This window comes from Tachysurus vachellii, chromosome 5 (genome assembly GCF_030014155.1).
Source record: "Tachysurus vachellii isolate PV-2020 chromosome 5, HZAU_Pvac_v1, whole genome shotgun sequence".
Lineage (NCBI taxonomy): Eukaryota > Metazoa > Chordata > Actinopteri > Siluriformes > Bagridae > Tachysurus > Tachysurus vachellii.
In genome coordinates this window covers 14845817-14865479 of record NC_083464.1, presented here as the reverse complement: position 1 = coordinate 14865479, position 19663 = coordinate 14845817, and the positions used below count along the sequence as shown (strand labels likewise).

General features: G+C 36.0%; 1 protein-coding gene across 18 annotated transcripts; it reads right to left on the bottom strand.

Moving 5' to 3' along the window:
• Positions 1 to 6134: 6134 nt before the first annotated feature.
• On the bottom strand, positions 6135 to 16142 carry tcea3 (transcription elongation factor A (SII), 3). Of its 18 annotated transcripts, none has more exons than XM_060869924.1 (22): positions 15890 to 16140; positions 15348 to 15410; positions 15013 to 15118; positions 14814 to 14916; positions 14526 to 14669; positions 14352 to 14438; positions 13299 to 13400; positions 13106 to 13198; positions 12844 to 12942; positions 10473 to 10601; positions 10303 to 10365; positions 10108 to 10167; positions 9874 to 9936; positions 9687 to 9749; positions 9533 to 9595; positions 9366 to 9443; positions 8676 to 8836; positions 8458 to 8514; positions 7794 to 7948; positions 7275 to 7421; positions 6905 to 6976; positions 6135 to 6662 (listed from the first exon to the last, which is right to left on the bottom strand). In XM_060869924.1, exons 1-22 carry the CDS (start codon positions 15956 to 15958, stop codon positions 6654 to 6656), a joined length of 1986 nt encoding a protein of 661 aa, XP_060725907.1. In that variant the 5' UTR covers positions 15959 to 16140; the 3' UTR covers positions 6135 to 6653. The 18 variants fall into 18 exon arrangements, 16 of the variants coding, with proteins under 16 accessions (XP_060725907.1, XP_060725908.1, XP_060725909.1 ...); XM_060869925.1 differs by having other exon boundaries at positions 10108 to 10164; XM_060869926.1 differs by having other exon boundaries at positions 13106 to 13195.
• Between the last annotated feature and the right edge of the window lie 3521 nt (positions 16143 to 19663).

Genomic DNA, 19663 nt, shown 5'->3' with positions numbered 1-19663 from the left:
AACAAAAGTAGGAGAGGGAATATTAGTTTCTTGTAATTGTACAACCCCTTAGGTAACAATAACATATATGTAAAATTCACTGCAGTTTCTTAGACTTCTGTTCACTCAAGTTGGAACATATTGTACTGTCCTGAAGGGTCACATAATAATAATAATAATATTAATACTTAAACATCAATAACAAACTACATGCCTTTTTCCATTGTTCAGGCTATCTTTGTGATAAACAAGAGCTTTTTTCCAAGCATATTTTTAATACTGTGAATCTTTTGTTTATACTGGACCACAGAGACGCTAATTCATTTGTTTAGGAGTTTTATTGTGTTTAGAAACTCTCTGTTTTTCTTGTTATCTGAACAGGGTTGCCCCTGTTTGGTAAAAATTGGTGTGATTAATGTGACAGTTCCTCTTGACACAATTTATGTTGTGAACTAGTGAGAACAACAACTACTACTACTACTACTACTACTACTACTACTACTACTAATAATAATAATAATAATAATAATAATAATAATAATAATAATAATAATAATGGCTGTTGAGGTCTATAAATGTCAGGTTTCCGGTTGCCCAGAAGCAAGATTGAAAAATAATTAAATAATTAATGTTTTGCTGCACTGGAGGCTAAATAAGATCAATACACCATCTGATGATTAACGTACTCAAATAAGAATAAGCAGATGTAGTGAGATTCTGGTAAATACAAGTTTGAAAAATGCAGTCTAGTCAATCATGTCACTGTCTCTATAAAACACCCACTTCAGCTTAGGATGGGCTTTTAACTAGCTGAATATTTGACTCAAGTGTGCACTCCAGGATCAGGATTGGGAACGTTGTAGGAGTGTACAAATCCCTTGTGTTTCAAGATTCAAAAGTTTATTGTCATGTACAGTAAACAGTGTGCTACACCATACTGTGAAATTCTTACTCCAGCAGCCTAAAACATAAGTTAAAAACATTAAAAAAAGAATAGAATACACAAGGTTTGAAATGACAAATTTAGTTACAAAATTACTGCATTATGCATTATTACAAAAAGTGTTGCCTGTATAAAGCATACAGTGTGCAATGTAACATAAAGAGATGCATAGGCCCTATGGTGGTAGATGGGTCATTGATGCTTATTTGCATTGTTTTGTTTTTATAATTGCTATGTGACTTGACTAATGATTCTGGGATTGTTCATTTGAGCCGATCAATAATCTGCATTTCTTGCTTTATCCATATTGTACACCCCTATTTGGTACCTTGGCAACAAGCCTTAGTTTCCAATTTCAGCGAAGGTAAGACTCACTTGTGAAGGAAATAAAGTATGTGGATTAGAATTTGTGCTCTACCCTATTCATCAAAAAACAGTGTCAAGGGGTTTATAACAAACTCTGATAAGTGTTGAGGGGCTGAAACCTCCCACTGGAATTAATCTTCTACACAGCAAGATGGAAAATAGACACAATATTGGCAACTGTTGCATCTGGACTTTACAGGATTTACAAGCAAGTCAGTTCATGTCCACTCCTCATTTTGTCTTCATAGAGCAAAAACGATTATATAAAAACCAGATTAAACTGTAACTAAATACAAATATTAACTATAAGAGACTTTTCACATGTGCAAGGTTGATTAATCAGTATATTTGTGATGAGATGACAAAACACTACTGGCTACCTAAAATAAAGAAAATAACATATAGACATGACAGAGCAACATTACTCTTAGATGAAAGCTCAGGCTTTGAAAAATCAGGCTTGATGATATTCTGCTCTTTTCATCCAGAGTGTATATACACTTCACTTCATGTTCACAGGGTAGGTTCCTTGTCCAGCATGAATGACCAGGATAAAGTGGTTTCTAAAGATAAAGGCAAATTAACTGCTTAAATGGTTAGAAGGTGTTTAAGCTTACAATCATGAAGTCTGGGGAATGCCTAAATGGCAGCATGACTATAGCTTAAGGCAAATAGAAAAAAAAGGAAGTGAAAGACATGCCTTGAATGGTTACTTCCTTAAAAACTCTTAGATTTGCCTTCCATGAAAAGGGTGTAGGGGAAAAAAACAAGGTCAGGAGGAATTTGTCAGGAGGAAGTCAAGAAATGAGAACAAACTTTCTTTTGCCTATAGATGGCATGTTTCCAAGCATGGAACAGTTCTGCAACTGTATAACATCTGCATATACACACACAATTAACTTCAAGTAAAACATTATTAACATCACATGTTTACATTTTTACAAGGTGTAAGCTAAATTAGATTCTGGAAGAAAAAAGATTAAGGAATCAAGTAGGTATCATGTTTTTGGATGCTCCCCCAGATCAGAGTAAAATAATAATCTCAAAATACCCCAAAGCAAAAAAGTAGAAAGATCCTTTGGACTTTGCGTGATGTGAATGTGTGAATTTATCACAGCACACTGGGCCAGGGTGCAAGCTTACAAGAGTTTATGTCTGTGGCAATAGCAAGATGAGTAGGCTGATCTTATACACTATCTCAGGGACCTGCTGCTAAGAAACTGTTTTCATTCTAATATTACTGCACGCAATATTGTCTGAACTTACAGTACAGTAATACCTCAAGATACGAGTTTAATTCGTTCAGTGACCTTGCTCGTATCTCAAATTGCTCATATCTCAAAGCAATTTTCCCCATTTAAATGAATTGAAATCCCATTAATCCGTTCCAGCTCGCAAAATTCCACTCCAGTTGTTTTGTTTATGTGTTTTGAATATGAAAAATGTACAGTACCTGTATTTATAAATGACAAATATTGTATAAAAACATACAGTAATAAAAGAGAATGTTAAAAAAAAATAAACTGGTTTTACTATAAAGTGTATTATTTACCTTGGATATCAGACGACTTGAGCTAACGGAAGATGCACACGGAGGTTGAGGGAGGAGTAAACAGGCGGAGGAGTTAGGAGGAATTTTGTCTCGTACGTACACTTTCGCTTTCGTTCACTTACTCGCTATTGTACACTCTTAATGCTACTTTACACTTAAATGGAACTTAACTAAACTTTACTAAAATTAACGAACTTAAATCAAGCATCGCGTTAGTTCTGGCAGGCCACGTCGTCAAGCGTGCATCAGCTGTTAATCAGCTGTCCACGACACACCAATCCGGTTACGACATCCATATTACACGACCATTTAAATCCCCATTCATAGAGCCAAAGTGGTCCTGACAGAACTGAAATTCTCTTAACTTAACTGAACTTAATTGCTACAATTTCTGTTTTCTTTACATTAATTTTGCTTAATTTTCTTCATCGCTTTTCTCTTCACTTGTTTTTGCCTTTTTTGTCACTCTTTCCTCACTAACATCTGCCGGTCGTTATAATAAAAACCTGTCCGGTCGGCATATCAGATGCGGTGTAGTCGCACAAGTTAAATTTTTTAACGGATCCGACGCTTAAAACGGATCCGAAAATTACGGATCCGCAGATGGTCGGCACCTCACACAGCGCCTTTGCGACTCTCCATAGGAAATTAATGACTTCCGGTTTATTGGCCGTCGTTTGACGTGTGCAGTGGAAAGGCGGCTTTACCCGAGTGAGATGCGGGAAGCTGAGGTGGGGAAACAGAGCACACTTGGTTGTTGGGGATCTTTGTTTCGGCGGCGGTGGCTCGGATGCTCGTATATCAAGACAAAAATTTGGTCGAATCACAGCTCGTATCTCAAAAAATTTGTATGTCAAAGCACTCGTATCTCGAGGTATCACTGTATTTACATATAGTATATTGTAATATATAATATATTGACACTGGTCGGTCGGCGCTGTTTTTTGTTTACTGTCAAAGGTGTATTGTCTTTTTTGTATTTTGTGTATTGTCTTGCAACCTTTTGTCTGCACTGTCTTTTGTCCTGCACTGTCTTGTCTGTCTAGTCCTGCACTGTTTGCAACAGGTTGCACAGTTGCACTTTATGTGGCTAGGACTACTTACTAAGTCCTTAGCTCTGTCTTTGTTTTATGTAGCACCTTGATCCTGGAGAAACTTTGTCTCATTTCACTGTGTATTGCAACAGCTATATATGGTTGAAATGACAATAAAAGCTTCTTGACTTGACTCTTGACTTGACTTGAAATGGACAAGGTGTTTGATATTTTGATGTTATCCTAAGAGTACATACAGTATCAGTGCTGTATACACAACAAGTGCCACAACGTTTATGTGTGTGAAAAGAAAAAGCTTACACCAGCTTAAGTGTGGAAGACAGATTGAGGCTGTTTAGACAGAACAGAGTGGTGGGTGTGACTAAAGGAGCTGAGATTTAATAGAAATACAAGCATAGTGGATTCTCAGAGAGGAAATGAGAATGCATCGTCCCAGAGGCAATAAAAGAGGAACTGTTCAACAATCAATTTCTTATGCTATAGCAACATTGTTTGTTTGTTGGTTCTGAGATTGTGCAGATAGTTACTGCTTTGGCCAAACACACAAACACCAATCACTCATAACATTAAGCAAGAAAACTAATAACATGTTTAAAGTAAGTAGAATAATAACCTTATTTATTGATTTATAGATTTATAGCCGAATGAATAAACAAATGTAATTACTGTATATCTTCTACAGTTCACATATAGTACTCCAAAAATGTATTAGTTTGCAGGCTTGAAGTCTAATTTACTGTAGGTCTGTTATGATGATAGTCCTGTGACACTATCATTCATCTTCAGAAATATTGACTCATGATTGCATGACTGGAGTCTTCCATTTCAAGAGGGATATAGAGTGAGAGCTTTACTATAACCAAGACTACAGTTCATTGGCTTGGATTTATTGGAGCATAATTACGAGGACCATATTTATGGGAAATTATTGACAAATATCTTAGGAGTGGCAGAGCTTCATCTATCCTTATGAAGTGTATTTATGGGAACTGTAGTGTAGCTGGTGAGTCTGTAAGAGTGAAGGGTACTTTGGGGAGATGAGCAGAAAGGATATACAGCTGTTTTTTGTTCATTGCCATATCTCTCTCTCTCTCTCTCAGCAGGGAGATGAGTGTGTGCAGCCAAGAGATAAGCAAAACTGAAGTTAAATAGTGAGCAAAAGTGCACATAACTGCTTGCTGATGATGCCAAGAGACACGATCACTAATAAGAGCTTGAGTTCTTATGCTGAGTTTGTCTTGTCCTCTGAGCTCTGAGTGTTTCCGGGACTGTTACAAGCTTCGAAATGCCCCTCAGTATGTGTAATTATGACCACACCCGTTATCTGTGGTTAATTTAGTAGCTATAGCAGCAGCTCTGACGGCAGATCTGCATGTAATTCAAATGTAATTCTAAGCTATTATTGTTGCTATAGTAACAGTTTATTCACTGGGACTTGTTTGGCAGACTCTTCACATAAACTAGGATAACAGACTATGATTAATGCGTTGATTTAAAGCAGAAACCTAATTGTATGATATGTAAGTTTTGTGTTAGGAGACTTTTATTTAACATTTTTTGGAAGCACAGTTTTGTTTTTCCTTGCTTGTACAACTAAACTATTCCACTCATTGACATCATAACAGGACCATGTTGTACCATATTACAACAGTGAGTGTACATCTGATGTACGTCTATGCGTGTGTTTATTACCAACATCAAATTACATTTACAGGTAATTCTTCTTATACAATTATTCAAGTACAGCTTCTTCCTTTCCTAGGAATAAAAAACAGTTGATCTGTATTTGTGCCACAATACCTAGACACTTTCAATTAGCATGATTATTAAATGCTAAAACAGTGTTTTATTCACAACAAAGGAAATGTATTTAAAACTATTTTAAGCAGTTTCTCTTTAATTCTGTTTCCAGGTGACTAAACACCAAATCCTGAGCTTCCAGTGATAAACAGGACAATTCCACACAGAGTCAGTAGTTTAGTGCAGAGAATAAGAATGAGCCAGACAGCATAGTACTTATTAAGGCTCAATATAGAGACAGGGGCATTATTAGCTCTGGCTTGCGTCTTTCTGTAGCCATGGGTGCAACAGATGTACTCCTCACATGTGATACTGCCTTTAACTTAAAAAAACCCAGAGATGTCTCCTGTGTCTTGGGTTTATTTAACACATAATGCAAGCGTAAGTGTTATTAAACATGGTACAGAAAACAATTATAGACCACAAAAATATCTTCCACTTCAGTATAAATACAGCTTTATTTACTAAGGCACAAGTCAATCATTAACATTATAACTGTAGTGTATTAATTCAAACAGCCTTTAAAGAAAAGCTAATACTAATATTGATGCTTTACAACAATTATTTGTTTTATTGTTATAATTGAATTCATTTATATAGAGCTTTTCAGCTTTGTCATTAAATTATTGCTCTAGCATTTACAAAGCACTCAAGGACGGCAAAATTTCAAAAATAACTGTTACAAATGGATTTCCAACTTTTTTTAGTTTAAATTCCACTTCAAATCATGCAGTTAATGTATGTGGTAGAAAAAAGGTTTTTGAAAAAATGTACTGAATTTAAAGACAAAATTAAAATACTTAAAATGTTCTGGTTGTATTTCCTATTGTATGGCATTGTTTGATTTGTAACTCCAATAATCAATTAAGCCATTACAACCTTTTAAAAATGGCACACTACAGTACAATCTATATTAAAAAAGAAGACCCCATGTGTTCACTGTTGATCTGAACAGGAATCAGCAAAACTGAAAAACACATAAATAATTATTAAGCAGTAGAAATAGATCAGTAAACCAAGTACATATATTTATGTTCCCAGTTCAACAAATGACTAGTGAACAAGGGGAAAAGTTCAAAGTATGCAATGTATAAAAGGGTGTAAATGGTAACATTGACAGCTTATTTAATAAAATGTACCATATATTCAATTAGCACAGTGAAATATCTAAAATAAACCATGTTTTTCTGTTAAACTAGAACTCCTTACCTTCCAGCGGTTTCCACACTCATTGCACAGTACAAATGTAGTCATGGGCTCATCAGCACTCCGGGTTTGCACCTGTGCAAAATCACATATTGAAGACGTGCCTTTACGTGCCTTTGCATGTATTTGAAATGCTCATAACAAGATCTAAGACATTTAGCAATATCTACTACTTCACCACTAAGGTCCTTATTTCACTTATTTGCTGCAGAAGACAGAATGTTATAAAGCAATGGATTGTTTTTGAATAATTTAGCTTAATAATGGTCGTCATACTGTAATTTAATATCTTATATATTTTATATAGTTTTGACACTTACAGTATGCAAAAAGAAAATGTTAATTGTTTAAAAAAAAGGAAAGAACGAAGTACCTGGTTGTATGTGCAATTCTTTTTCTTGCATTTGCCACACTGCAGCAGGTCAGTCGTAGTGCCTCCAGTCTTGGCCATCTGGTGCTCACGGATGGCTTCCTGAGTCAGAATGTTCCTTAGCTGCTTCAGCTCATCACTGGCCATTTCCTACCTCACAGAGAACATTACAGAACCGATCTAAAATGATTCCATGGCTGCCAGCACTTCACAGATTTGAAAAACACTACATAAAAATGCTATGTATTTCTAACTATGACATAATACTTAAAGAGCATTTTGGCATTATTTTAATAATTTGTATTATATGTCTGTTCCCCGCACATGCTCACAGGTCAAGATCGTGAAATGAAACATGAGTTTAGGGATGTGAAGTGTTTTTCATAAAATATAGATACAATATCAATACTGCCTGGATGCAGAACCTAAGAAATTAACAACCAAGGATCAAATATGTTTGCCATCCCCACCTGACTACACAGTCCATAATAACAATTCCATACATAAATAATTCATACACACCTCAGCAGTCATGGTGGCTATGCGACTCAACTCGATTGCTCCTCCCAGGACATTCTTGCGTAAATTCGGATTCTTTGGATCTTTCAGATTGCTGATGCGGCTACGTACTCTGTTTTTATATTTCATATCTGTGGCTTTAATCTCCTGGTAGATATTTAAGGAGACAAGATCAGTTAAGGAGAGACTGAAGAGTTTTCACTTACAACAATATATATAGCAGCATAACAATAATGGCCAATTCTGCAATTTGTTGTCCTTTCATCTCAATTTTGACTGACAGCTCTGCTGCAGCTCTTTGTCTCGCATTGCACTATGGCCACAATGATATACATCACCACAAAAATATTTCCGGTTTACCAATATTAGATTTCCAACCAATTGGTCATTACTCTACTTAAAAGATATGTCAGCACCAGGATAAACAGCAAAGACATCAGCATTATCTAGTATAACATTGGTTCAAATATAAGGAATCTACTAAAAACTGAATAAAATTTGTTCCCACAGCTATTTTCTGAAAGAGTTGTCTGTCTGTTTGTGAACTGTGCACCAAGTGGGTTGACTGGACTACACAACCAGTATATACATATATATTTAATAGGTATCTTAAAATATGTTTACTTTAAAAATGACTGAGAATAATCTTCTTGATTTGAAAGGATATGATCCTCAATTTCAGCTGCCATGGAATCACAGTTTGCTCCATAATATTTGTAGTCATCTGTAGGTAGGCAGAAAGAAAGAAAGAAAGAAAGAAAGAAAGAAAGAAAGGAATGAAGGAAGGAAAGAAAGGGAGAAATCACTCAAAAATGACCTTCTCCTGATAAATCCATGAAATAGCTTAAGTGATTCTTTGTGGTTAGACATTTGGTGTTTTTCTACCATCTGTGCGTAGTGCAGCTGACAGCATTTCAATGCACTTGTCCCTGATAGAGTCCCCAGTGAGCAGGTGAGGGGAGAGAGGACCACCAGCAGGGCTGAAGGATGGAGACATAGGGGTGGTGGGGGTGCTGGGTGTCTTTGGGGTCTCAGGTTTACTTTTTCTGTTCACATAAAGATAAAATATCAAGATAGATTCTGATATGCATTTAATACAATACTGCTGTGACTGATACTACTGAGTGTAGTATTATATCACAACATCTGTGTGATACTGGGCATCACAAACTTACATCACTTGCCAAAATAGCTCTCTGGTGTATAAATGTGATATGAATCAGACACAGTCTGCTTTCCAAACATAGTCTTAACTGCTTAGCTACCTACTGTACTTTTTAGTTACAAACATCATATACAGTCTAACCACATGCTGTGCAATTACTGATATGTCTAATCAAACACACTTGATTAAACTTATTGGCTAATTACTAATTAAATGATGAGCTCTTTTCAGCAAGTGAGACTAAAGTCTTCAGCCTAGCAACAGGATGCACTGGGAATTTACCCAACACACATGCTAAACAGTCAGAATATCAACTTTACTTAACTTTACTACTAAAAAGTAAATATGTTGGACACCTCATGCTACCCAAAAACATTTAAATAAAGGAAGAGACTTGATATTAAGTTTACCGTCCATCATTACTGTCTGTGGACACCTTTCTCTGTACAGTTCCAGGAAGAGTCAACTTAGGTCCATGAGATTCTTTCCTAGAAGACACAGAAATATTCTTAAATCCATTACAGATTTCTGTAAATTAGTGATGAGTATAACGTAGAAGTGAGCAACTAATTCTTACCTTTCCTCCGAGAGCTTCTTAGACAGGGGTGAGCTTCCCGACATTGAATTAACCGAGTCCCTTCTGTGTAAGAAACATGTTTTATATTATCTGTCCTAAACAGTAACATTTTCTCTCAAGATAAATAAATAATAGTAAGAGACAAATACTGTACCTCTGAGGTTTGGAGTCACTCGCTTGTTGTCGCTGACCAGACTTAGAGTCTGTGGAGTCTTTTCTGAAAAATAAAATAGAAAAAAAAACAATACAGTTTGTAATAAAAGCCTTTCCTCGATCCTAAAATAATTTTAGATTAACTAGTTTAAACCTCATGGCACACTTGATAATGTTTCTGATCACACCTTTCTTTCTTTGCATCATTGAAGGGTTTTTTCGGAGGCTGCTGACTGAAATCTGAGGAATTTCTTTTGAAAAAACAATAAGAAACTATCAGTATAAAATATAAATTTAATATGAAAAAACTGTCATAAATGGAGCAATTTTTTTTACTATGGCCACCCACAAATCACAGCAAACTAATTCATGCACTGATACTGCCCTCTGTCTTTCATCCTTACTGACACATCTGTTCTAACCTGTCTTTCTTCATGTCAGTAGATAGTCTTTTGGCTGGTTTACTCTCCCCCAGATCTCTGCTGACATGGGAAAATTATTTGAACTTTTTAAGGAACCAAAATATCTCTTTTCACCACATGCATTGTCCAGAGAATCCATCTTTTAGTTGCATGGAACTAGTACTAATACATTCCAACAGGTTACAAGCTTCAGACCTGGGTTTCTTATGTTCAGCCATCATCTGCTGTGCACTTCGTTTTGGTGCTACCATCTCTTTTCTAAATGTATTATAGGGGAGAAATAAATCTATTATGAGATAATCATTAAAATATCCAAAACAGCAATCCAATCTGTTAAGACTGCATTCTAAACATCCAATCATAACCTCTCTTTGTCTTTGCTTTCTTTTTCTTTGCCTTTCTGCACATCTAAAGAAAGACGCTTTGTAGGAGTAGAGGGATGAAGGTGAAGAGGAAGAGGAGGAAGAGGAGCATCAGGATTCACAATCTCTTTCCTAATAAAAACAAGAATTAACTATTGATAAAAAAACAAAATCACAAGAATCATGTACTACATATTTTTCTTCTAACCATGCAAAATGGTTATATAAAGAATTTTAGTCATTACAGTAAAACCAGAACTTGCTTACATTTACAGTACTACACCATAAACCTAAAACTGAATGGTCTGTTAGCAGCTAATCTCTTAATGATAGAAGCAAACACTTTATTGTTGTGTAACTGGGGGTCACAGAGAAAATATCTTTTAATCACATGCCAGTATATTATTTAACATGATCTTAATCTAATGAGGGACTGACTGTTTATACAATTTAATTTCCGTCCAATTAAGGCAGCAAGACACACACAATGTAGAGATTACATTCCATTGAAACTGTTGTGGTGAAGAGGTGAGTCATTACAGCTTTCTCCAACAATCCCAAATTTCACCACCACAGGTCACCAAAACCAGAATATAGGCATGTTACCCTATAATAGGTACTAAAGTCACACTGTTTTCCACTCTTTAAACACAGTATTGTAGGGATCACCTGAGCACATTTTTCCAACTGACATCCACATTTCAATTTGTAAATGCAGAGGATTGATCTACATGGTCAGCCAGTGACTCATGGGATTGTTGTACTGTAGATGGAGCCGCCCAGAGACTACCTTCTTTTAACCATTGTTTCGTCAGTCAGGTGTGTGGTCTGACTTTGGCAGGAAGTCCATGGTGAACTCAGAGTTTGTGCTGACCTATTAGTTCCTCAGGAGCGCTCGGATGCACTATTATAAACTGTTGTAGAAATGACAGTATTTTCATTTACATTATTTACTTTTCAAGTGTCACCAAACTGAGGATGGTTCCCTTAGTCTGATTCCTCTCAAGGTTTTTCCCTCTCTCAGGGAGTTTTTCCTTTTGCCACCATCACCTCAGGCTTGGTCATCAGGGATAGATGTTCGAGATATATAGTATTTTATTTTCAAAAATTATAGTATTTAAAAGTAATTTTAAACTTCAAATTTATATATTCATTTATTTTGATTCTTTTTCTATACTTCTGTACTGCTGCTTTGAGACTATGTAAATTGTTAAAGGCACTAAACGAATAAACTGAATTGAATTGAATAGTATTCTGTAAATTAGGTAAAGTCCAAACAAGAAAATAAACAGAAACACTTGAGCAACTGTATTTGTTTTGTATTCACTGCATGTTCTTAGTACCTACTCTTCTTCTGGACTGAGGATCCATGAGATTTCAGTCTCAAGTATGGCAGCAGCAGTTTCCACCAAGAGATTTCAGTCTCAAGTACTGTTTTGTATATATTTATTAATTAATGAAGCTCACAGTCCTTGTTCTTTATATCTCCGACAGCCCAACTATTATATCTGAGCCTTCCTGGACTCCGGATGCCAGGGTAAATAGTTGTTTGACCTGGTTGTATGGGAGAGCTCCAGGGGATGTCTCCAGGCTGCTTGCTCGTACAGGACTTCCAATGCAACCAAACAGATAAATCTGGGCCAAGGAGTTCTGTCACAGCTGTCAATGCCAGATTTCACCCACCAGAGTTCACTACTCCAGAATAATTTGTTACCATTGTTAAAACAAATTTTCACAAAAGTTATGTTTAATGCTTGCAATCAAGTTTGATTAGATTATATTGCATATATTGCCTGCACTACATAACATCTCTGCAATACTCAATACTCTACTGTGTATGGTAGGTGTTTCTCAAGGGCACAAAAAAATAAACAGTGTGTTATCAGCTAAAACCAAATCTTTGACCTCTTGTTGCACAGCCAAGTTCAATTGTGTCATATTTGCTGGAGGAGTAGTGATATCTGCATTGCTGCATTTCTTTGCCAGCTAGCCTCTCATTTAAATTGTTTTTACAAAGTATAAACAATGAGATGTATATCCCATAACTAATACTATAATATTGGAACAGCAAAAATCTTCACCCAATCTCCACAACAGGAACTTGTGGGAGTTCTGTGTAAAAGTATGTTAGTTTTATTACATGCAGTAGTTTGATGGTAGCAAAGTAGGTAGAAAAGTCAGAGAATTGACAGATTTAATTACAGAAAACACATGGTGCACTTAAATAAACCAACTGGAGGCAAAAGCTATGCAACTGAAGGTTATATTAAATTTCATTGTCATGCTTTTGCAGGTTTTGCATGACAAAACCTGCACAGCTCACAGTATCAAATAACTTCTAGAGTTTAATTCAGCATTCCAAACAAACCCTGACCTTGGATTCTTCATCTCTAAAGCACATTGTTTCTGAGCAGGAGGATGCAGATGAAGAGGCAAAGGAGGAAATGGGGCATTTTGATCTGGAGTCTTTTTTCTATGTGTAAAAATAAACAGTGTAATTCTGTTATTTGATACAGAGTCACAATGTGCTATATTCTGTACCATATTTTTTGCAATGAATGACATTTTTCCAAAACAATTTTTCTTAAAAGCAATGACAACACTATTTTTAAAATCATGCATAACCACATTCTGACCTCTCCTTAGGAATCTCTAGAGATGGCCTTTTATGAGAAGAGGAATGATGAGACTGAGAATGTTGAGAGGTCAGAGTTTCTGGTGCCACTCTTCTGAAAGTAATGATAAATATTAAGAACTTATCTCATCTGTCTGCTGTTACTTAAACATGTTCTCATAGAGTATGTTGTTGTTTATGCTAATGATGCTGACCTGTCTTTCTTCTCTTCAGGCTGGTGTTTACGAATATGAGCAGGAAGAGAATGGTGAAGATGAAGAAGATGAGAAGAACTTTGTGGATCAGGAGCCTCTGTCCTGTGTAATTAATTTTGTATTCAGCACCTCAAAAAAACACGGCAGTAAAATGAGACTATAACTGAATAATATAAGGCGCAACATCAATAGCCCTTAAGGCTTAAAATACACTTCTACATCTTATACAGTATTCAGCCTGAGAAGTGAGGAAGAGCTCTTGACTGCTTGCTCTTTCATTCTTCAGTGTGTGAATGATTATAAACAAGAAGCTGCATAACACAGGAGAATCTTCATAAACATTTTCACATAAGATTTAGCACATATCATTATACACTAATATTAAGTTATATTAATGCCTAATATGCTTTGAAGCAAAATAAAAACTGATGAGGCTCGTTTTCAAAAAAGACCAACCCTTTTTTTCTCTTTGGATGAGAAGAATATGAATTAATATGTGGTAATCTAGGGGGAAGAATTATGTGAAGCCTATTGTTACCATTCATTTTGAAGCCACTTAGAGCATCAACATGCTCTAAGGTAGAGCAGGGCTAAATGTCCACTGAAGTTAATCCAATACAAAACAATTTCTTGTGCTGTAGATAGCAAAGCTATCCAAACACAGAGCTCAATGTCCACTGTCTGTGTCATGAAAAGAAGTTTGTTTTATTGGTCTTATTAACCTCAGCCATGCCACCTTTAACCCTGTTGTAATCTACCCTGAAAGATCAAAGATGTGTAACTAAAAATCACACATAAGTTAATGATTAGTGATACAACACACTGAACTATACATAATGATGAGCTTCACGTAATGACATATGGCTGTTGCTTACACAACTCAAACACATACGCCAACAGAAAGCACACCACCAAATTTTAATGATCTGTTGATCAACCACATATACAGTATAATATCTCTTCAAATGTTCTGTGTATAATCATTAGCAACATGATGAATGAAATGGATGTTAATGCCATGCAGATTCATTGAGAACACACACTAGCCCTAACCTGTCTTTCTTCACGTCCACTGATGAACACTTCAGAGGAAGGACAGGTGAAGTAGAGGAAGATACACTCGAATCCATAATACTGATCCTAATAAAACATAAGAACTCTTCAGCCTTGTGACTCCATTTCATCACTGATTAAATTAGGAGATACACAACAAGGTTGAACTCTCACCTCTCCTTTTCTTTTGTGTGATTACTGACATGTTTTTCCTTTTTGTGGTCACTTTCTTGTCTTTCTTTCTTAAACACTGCCTCAGGTGTCTCTTTTCTGTGCTTATTACCTGCTTTCTTGGGACTGTTTAAACTTGATTTGGGGCTGGCAAGACAAACAAGTCCAATTTAAATGTGTATTCATTGTCTTCTTGTTCTTCTTACTTAGTTTCAGTTCATAAATGCCTACATACTGTATGGTTTCACTTTCAAATAAGCTTGCAGTTTTATTGCTTAATGCTAGACTTACCTTGTGTCTGTGTCTGAAGAAGGTCCACAAGGTGACTGTGTACTGTCTCCACTCCCATTTTTCATCTCATTTGGTCTTTCTGCTTTCTGGGAATGGCTGGGTTCTACACAGGCAGGATTATTAATTTACTTCTATATCTTTCTATGTATTGTACATTTCTAAGCATGTAATAAACAGTAGACAATAAAATTGTACCTACCTAATAGCCTCTTCCAGTTTTTTATAAGAATCTTTGCGAGGGTGACAACATCCTCATTTCTGCAGTGTTTTCTTATTCCATTTACAGACATACCAATTCTTGTGTCCTGTAAAATAGTGAAAAACACATAAAACACTGACATTCAGATAGAACTAACTAAAAAAGTGTACAGAGAAAATCATATTAGCGTGTAATCATCTTAGTATCATCTTACTTCATTTCTGATTGTCATTATTTCTGATGTATAGCTTGACTGATGTTATTTTATTCCGAGTTATAGTTTGTGTTATAGTGTGTACAGTTTCTGATATATACCCTAGCGTTGCTATTCTTACCTGAAGTAACTTGAGGGTCATATTGAATTTTTGCAATTCTCTCAACAGGTCAAGAGCACCTTCCTGAAAAGAATAGAAATATATTCTTATCCGTGACTTATCTAATAACGGTTACTATATAATCAGTTCACTCCTCCATGTTGTTGGTGCAGTGACCCAAATTCCAATTCTACACAATCAGGATATGTTTTCAAAAAGACAAAATAACGTAGAACAAAAAAATCCTAAGTAAACTAGTTACAGCCTGCTACTAGTTCCCGATTTGTTCATGGTCGTATAGCAGGAACAGGACACTGAGAATAAGTGTACAGTCCTCTACAGGACACCTGTTCACATGTGCGTCTCCCAGAGCGCTTCTGCACGAGCCATTTCTATTCTAGAGTTTTATAATAAACTTCAAAGGGCGCATCCATTAAAAGTAAACTAATGCACGACGAAAGGCGCAAGATACAAGTATTCAAATACGATACACACTGAAACCTTGAAACGGGAGGGAGAAAAAAAAAACAACAACGTGAAGCAGGCGTCAAAATAACTCTCACCGTGTTATTCCTAGACACCATTTTGTCTAGCTTTTTCGCTATCCGTATCAGGTCCTCCTCTCGCGTCATTGTTTACGCATGAGTTATCCCTACTGTATAAAAGTATCAATAAAGTCGAGAAGCTTTATAACATGTAAAGAAAATATAACAAAACAAACGCTAGAAATGTTAGAAGTTTGGTTCGCAGTTGGAGTTTGTTTCTGCAGAGTCCTGCTTGGCCAAAAGGGGCGGGTCTGTGCAGCACGAGCCTCTAAGCCAAATGCCCTGGACACATGACAAGTGCCGAGAATAGAAAGGAGGTCGAACACAAGCTTAAGACCAATACTGAATGCAAAGTGTTCGTTTTTAGAAAGAAAAAAAAACATATAAAAAAAACCTAGATTATGAAACCTCTCTGAAGTACAAACTCACCAGTGCAGATTGAAGACATCAGCATTTCTCAGGTGTTCAGAAAATAAACTCAAATGAACATTTGATATTGATACAAGTTTGAATTTTGTTGAACTGCTTCATTTTGCAATTGTTGCCAAACTAATCAATTTAAAAATTCAATTGTAGTGTCCTGATAAAAATAGGAAATACAGCTGAAGATGTTTCATAAATCTCCCAGCAGACGGCAGCATGGTGTCAAATGTCAGTCTCATATCTCAGTCTTATATCTCAGTCTCATATCTCAGTCTCATATCTCAATCTCATATCTCAATCTCATATCTCACTCATATCTCAATCTCATATCTTAGTCTCATATCTCAGTCTCATATCTCAATCTCATATCTCAATCTCAGTCTCATGTCTTAGTCTCATATCTCAGTCTCATGTCTCAATCTCATATCTCAGTCTCATATCTCACTCATATCTCAATCTCATATCTCAATCTCATATCTCAATCTCATATCTCACTCATATCTCAATCTCATATCTTAGTCTCATATCTCAGTCTCATATCTCAATCTCATATCTCAATCTCAGTCTCATGTCTTAGTCTCATATCTCAATCTCATATCTTAGTCTCATATCTCAGTCTCATATCTCAATCTCATATCTCAATCTCATATCTCAATCTCAGTCTCATGTCTTAGTCTCATATCTCAGTCTCTCAGTTAACTGACTGCTGACCGTGCTGCATTCATGTGTAGAACCCTGTACAGTTTTATTATTGTCATACTTTTGTTTTTGTTTTTGAACGCACTCGGTCCATGAGGTGCATTATTACAATCTACTACACTAAGTGATTTACTCTTTTATTTATTATGAAATGCAGAAAAAGGAAAACAACATTCATCTACCACTTATCCGAACTACCTCGGGTCACAGGGAGCCTGTGCCTATCTCAGGCGTCATCGGGCATCAAGGCAGGATACACCCTGGACAGAGTGCCAACCCATCACAGGGCACACACACACTCTCATTCACTTACACAATCACACACTACGGACAATTTTCCAGAGATGCCAATCAACCTACATGTCTTTGGACAGGGGGAGGAAACCCCCCGAGGCACGGGGAGAACATGTAAACTCCACACACACAAGGCGGAGGCAGGAATCGAACCCCCAACCCCGGAGGTGTGAGGCGAACGTGCTAACCACTAAGCCACCGTGTCCCCTGGAATATTTCACTTAAATAAAAATTAAGATCTAATACTGCTTAAACAATATTATAAAGTTCACACTTCAGGAAAAATAACACATAAAACACTTACCTTTGTTCTTCCATTTTTTTTCTCAGTAAAATATCATAATCCCAGATTTTTCTTTGAAGTCTGAACATTTTGCTTTACAGTACTTCACTTTACACATAATCAGATAGATACACATCAGCTCTGGTGTGCATTAATGATTGTACATTATGTACATGACCACATTAACAATTTGGTGCATTCAAACTATTGTCACATTTAATATGTCCTATTTTAGCGTTGCAATGAAATGGCAGCAATTATTAATATTTATTCTAGGTAATATTGACGTGTTTAGTATTAATTGTGACACTGACATCAGTTCACATCCTAAAGGCTGGAATAGTAGTGGAATCAGATATAGCTTGCAAAAACATGAGGCTAATTTGTTGAGCTTTAAGAATTATTATATAGAAAGGGCACATTTGTCTTTATCCAAAAGGAGGCGCTATTGAGCTATTATAAGGCTAGAGAGTAAAGTCTTGAGGAAAGGAGTTTGCAAACAAGCAGGCTTTTCTTTTTTTTTCTTTTTCTTTTTTTTAATATTTTACTAAGGCTAATTCTATGTTTGATAAGGTTTTTGGGCACTATGTTAATATTAAATTGTGAAGTATTTAGATCTGAATTTAGTTGGGTGTATTTTTTTTTATTTATTTTTTTTTTATTTTGCATTGTATTTCTGTTGTTACAGTCCAAAAATCATTAGGTGCTCTAAGGGAAAATATTCAGAACAGGTTCAGTATCAGTTATGAGTAGTTCTCAAAAGATATTCTACTTCATATGACTATCATACGAAATAAGCAATCTTCTTTAAACCTTTTCCTAATTCGGGTAAAAAGAAGTCCAAACAATAGATGTGTCATGAGAAGAATTTCCACATAGCCTTTATAATGACTATAGTGGTCTCAGTCTTTAAACTTTCTCCACTGTATCATCCCACATCCTCAGCATTTTAGTTTTTGACACTACTTCTTTCACCCTAAATACCCTCTCTGTAAAGTTTCTCCACTTACATCGATTGCATAACTCCAACTATATAAATGTCTCAACGTGTATTTAAAAAAGTGCTGAATTACAGTAGGTTTTAGGTTTTGGGAAAAAGATCTATCATTACCCACTGGGAGCACCCCACATCAGTCAGCAGCTCCAACCAGCTCTTGACAGCAGGAGACAGACCAATAAAATTTGCCCTAAATGTCTGGTTTTCTAAGCCACAGAATACAGAGAAAGCTAGGTCTTCATTTTGATGACCGCCTACTAAAAGTTTTATGGCAAGATAATGTTTTTAACAGTTTCCAGCACCTAAGTACAGTTAGTTGTTTGAAACCTGTGGTGTTTTCCCCAATTACAGACCAAAGATTTCATGTTCAGAGACTTTATAATTGTATCTGATAAGAAAATGAATGATTTCACTTTTATTTTCAGTACCATGTGTATCTAATAAAACACTAACTGTAAGATGTCATAGCATGCACATTAGTCTTTAGTTTATGGACATTAAACAATGGTGTTTTGAACACACATTTAGGCCATGCAGTGCTGAAGGTAGTGACATTTGTAGATGAGGCCACCCATGAAGCATAGAATGAAATGATGCCTTCTCTATCACTACACTTATTAAACCAACATATTATGGGGTACTTTGATTTATAATGATATGTGCTTCTTTGATCAAGCAGGAATGAAGCACTCACATGTTAATACAGTCTTACAGCAGACAACAGGAAGAATTCTTCATTACCAGCATGTATACCTTGACCTTGCAAATGTGCATTGTACTGCTGCATACTTGCATACTTGGGAATTGATTGCATGTAAGGACTGCATTTTTTCACAAATACGTCTTTCCAATTGTTGAAATAGAATTGTTATTTCCTTACTAAAGCGACGAACAGCAAGCTTAATGTCAGAAATGTGTTACTGTGCAAATCTGTGCTTGCTCTCATTAACTTAGCTGCCTGCTGCTAATCCATGTGTACATCTCAATCCCATTACGATAATTACACACATCCTGGAACTTCCTTGTTTGTCAACCTCCAAACCCTTTTATTCCTCAATAGGTTTCATCAGAGAAACATATGAGCTAATAGCATTAA

Excerpts from the sequence above, each read along its gene's own strand:
- tcea3 (XM_060869924.1), bottom strand. The coding sequence starts at position 15,958 with ATGACGCGAGAGGAGGACCTGATACGGATAGCGAAAAAGCTAGACAAA. Across the intron at positions 13,199-13,298 it reads CCTGAAGAGAAGAAAGACAG|AAGAGTGGCACCAGAAACTC; the intron begins GTCAGCATCATT and ends CATTACTTTCAG. Across the intron at positions 6,977-7,274 it reads AGAATTGCACATACAACCAG|GTGCAAACCCGGAGTGCTGA; the intron begins GTACTTCGTTCT and ends GATTTTGCACAG.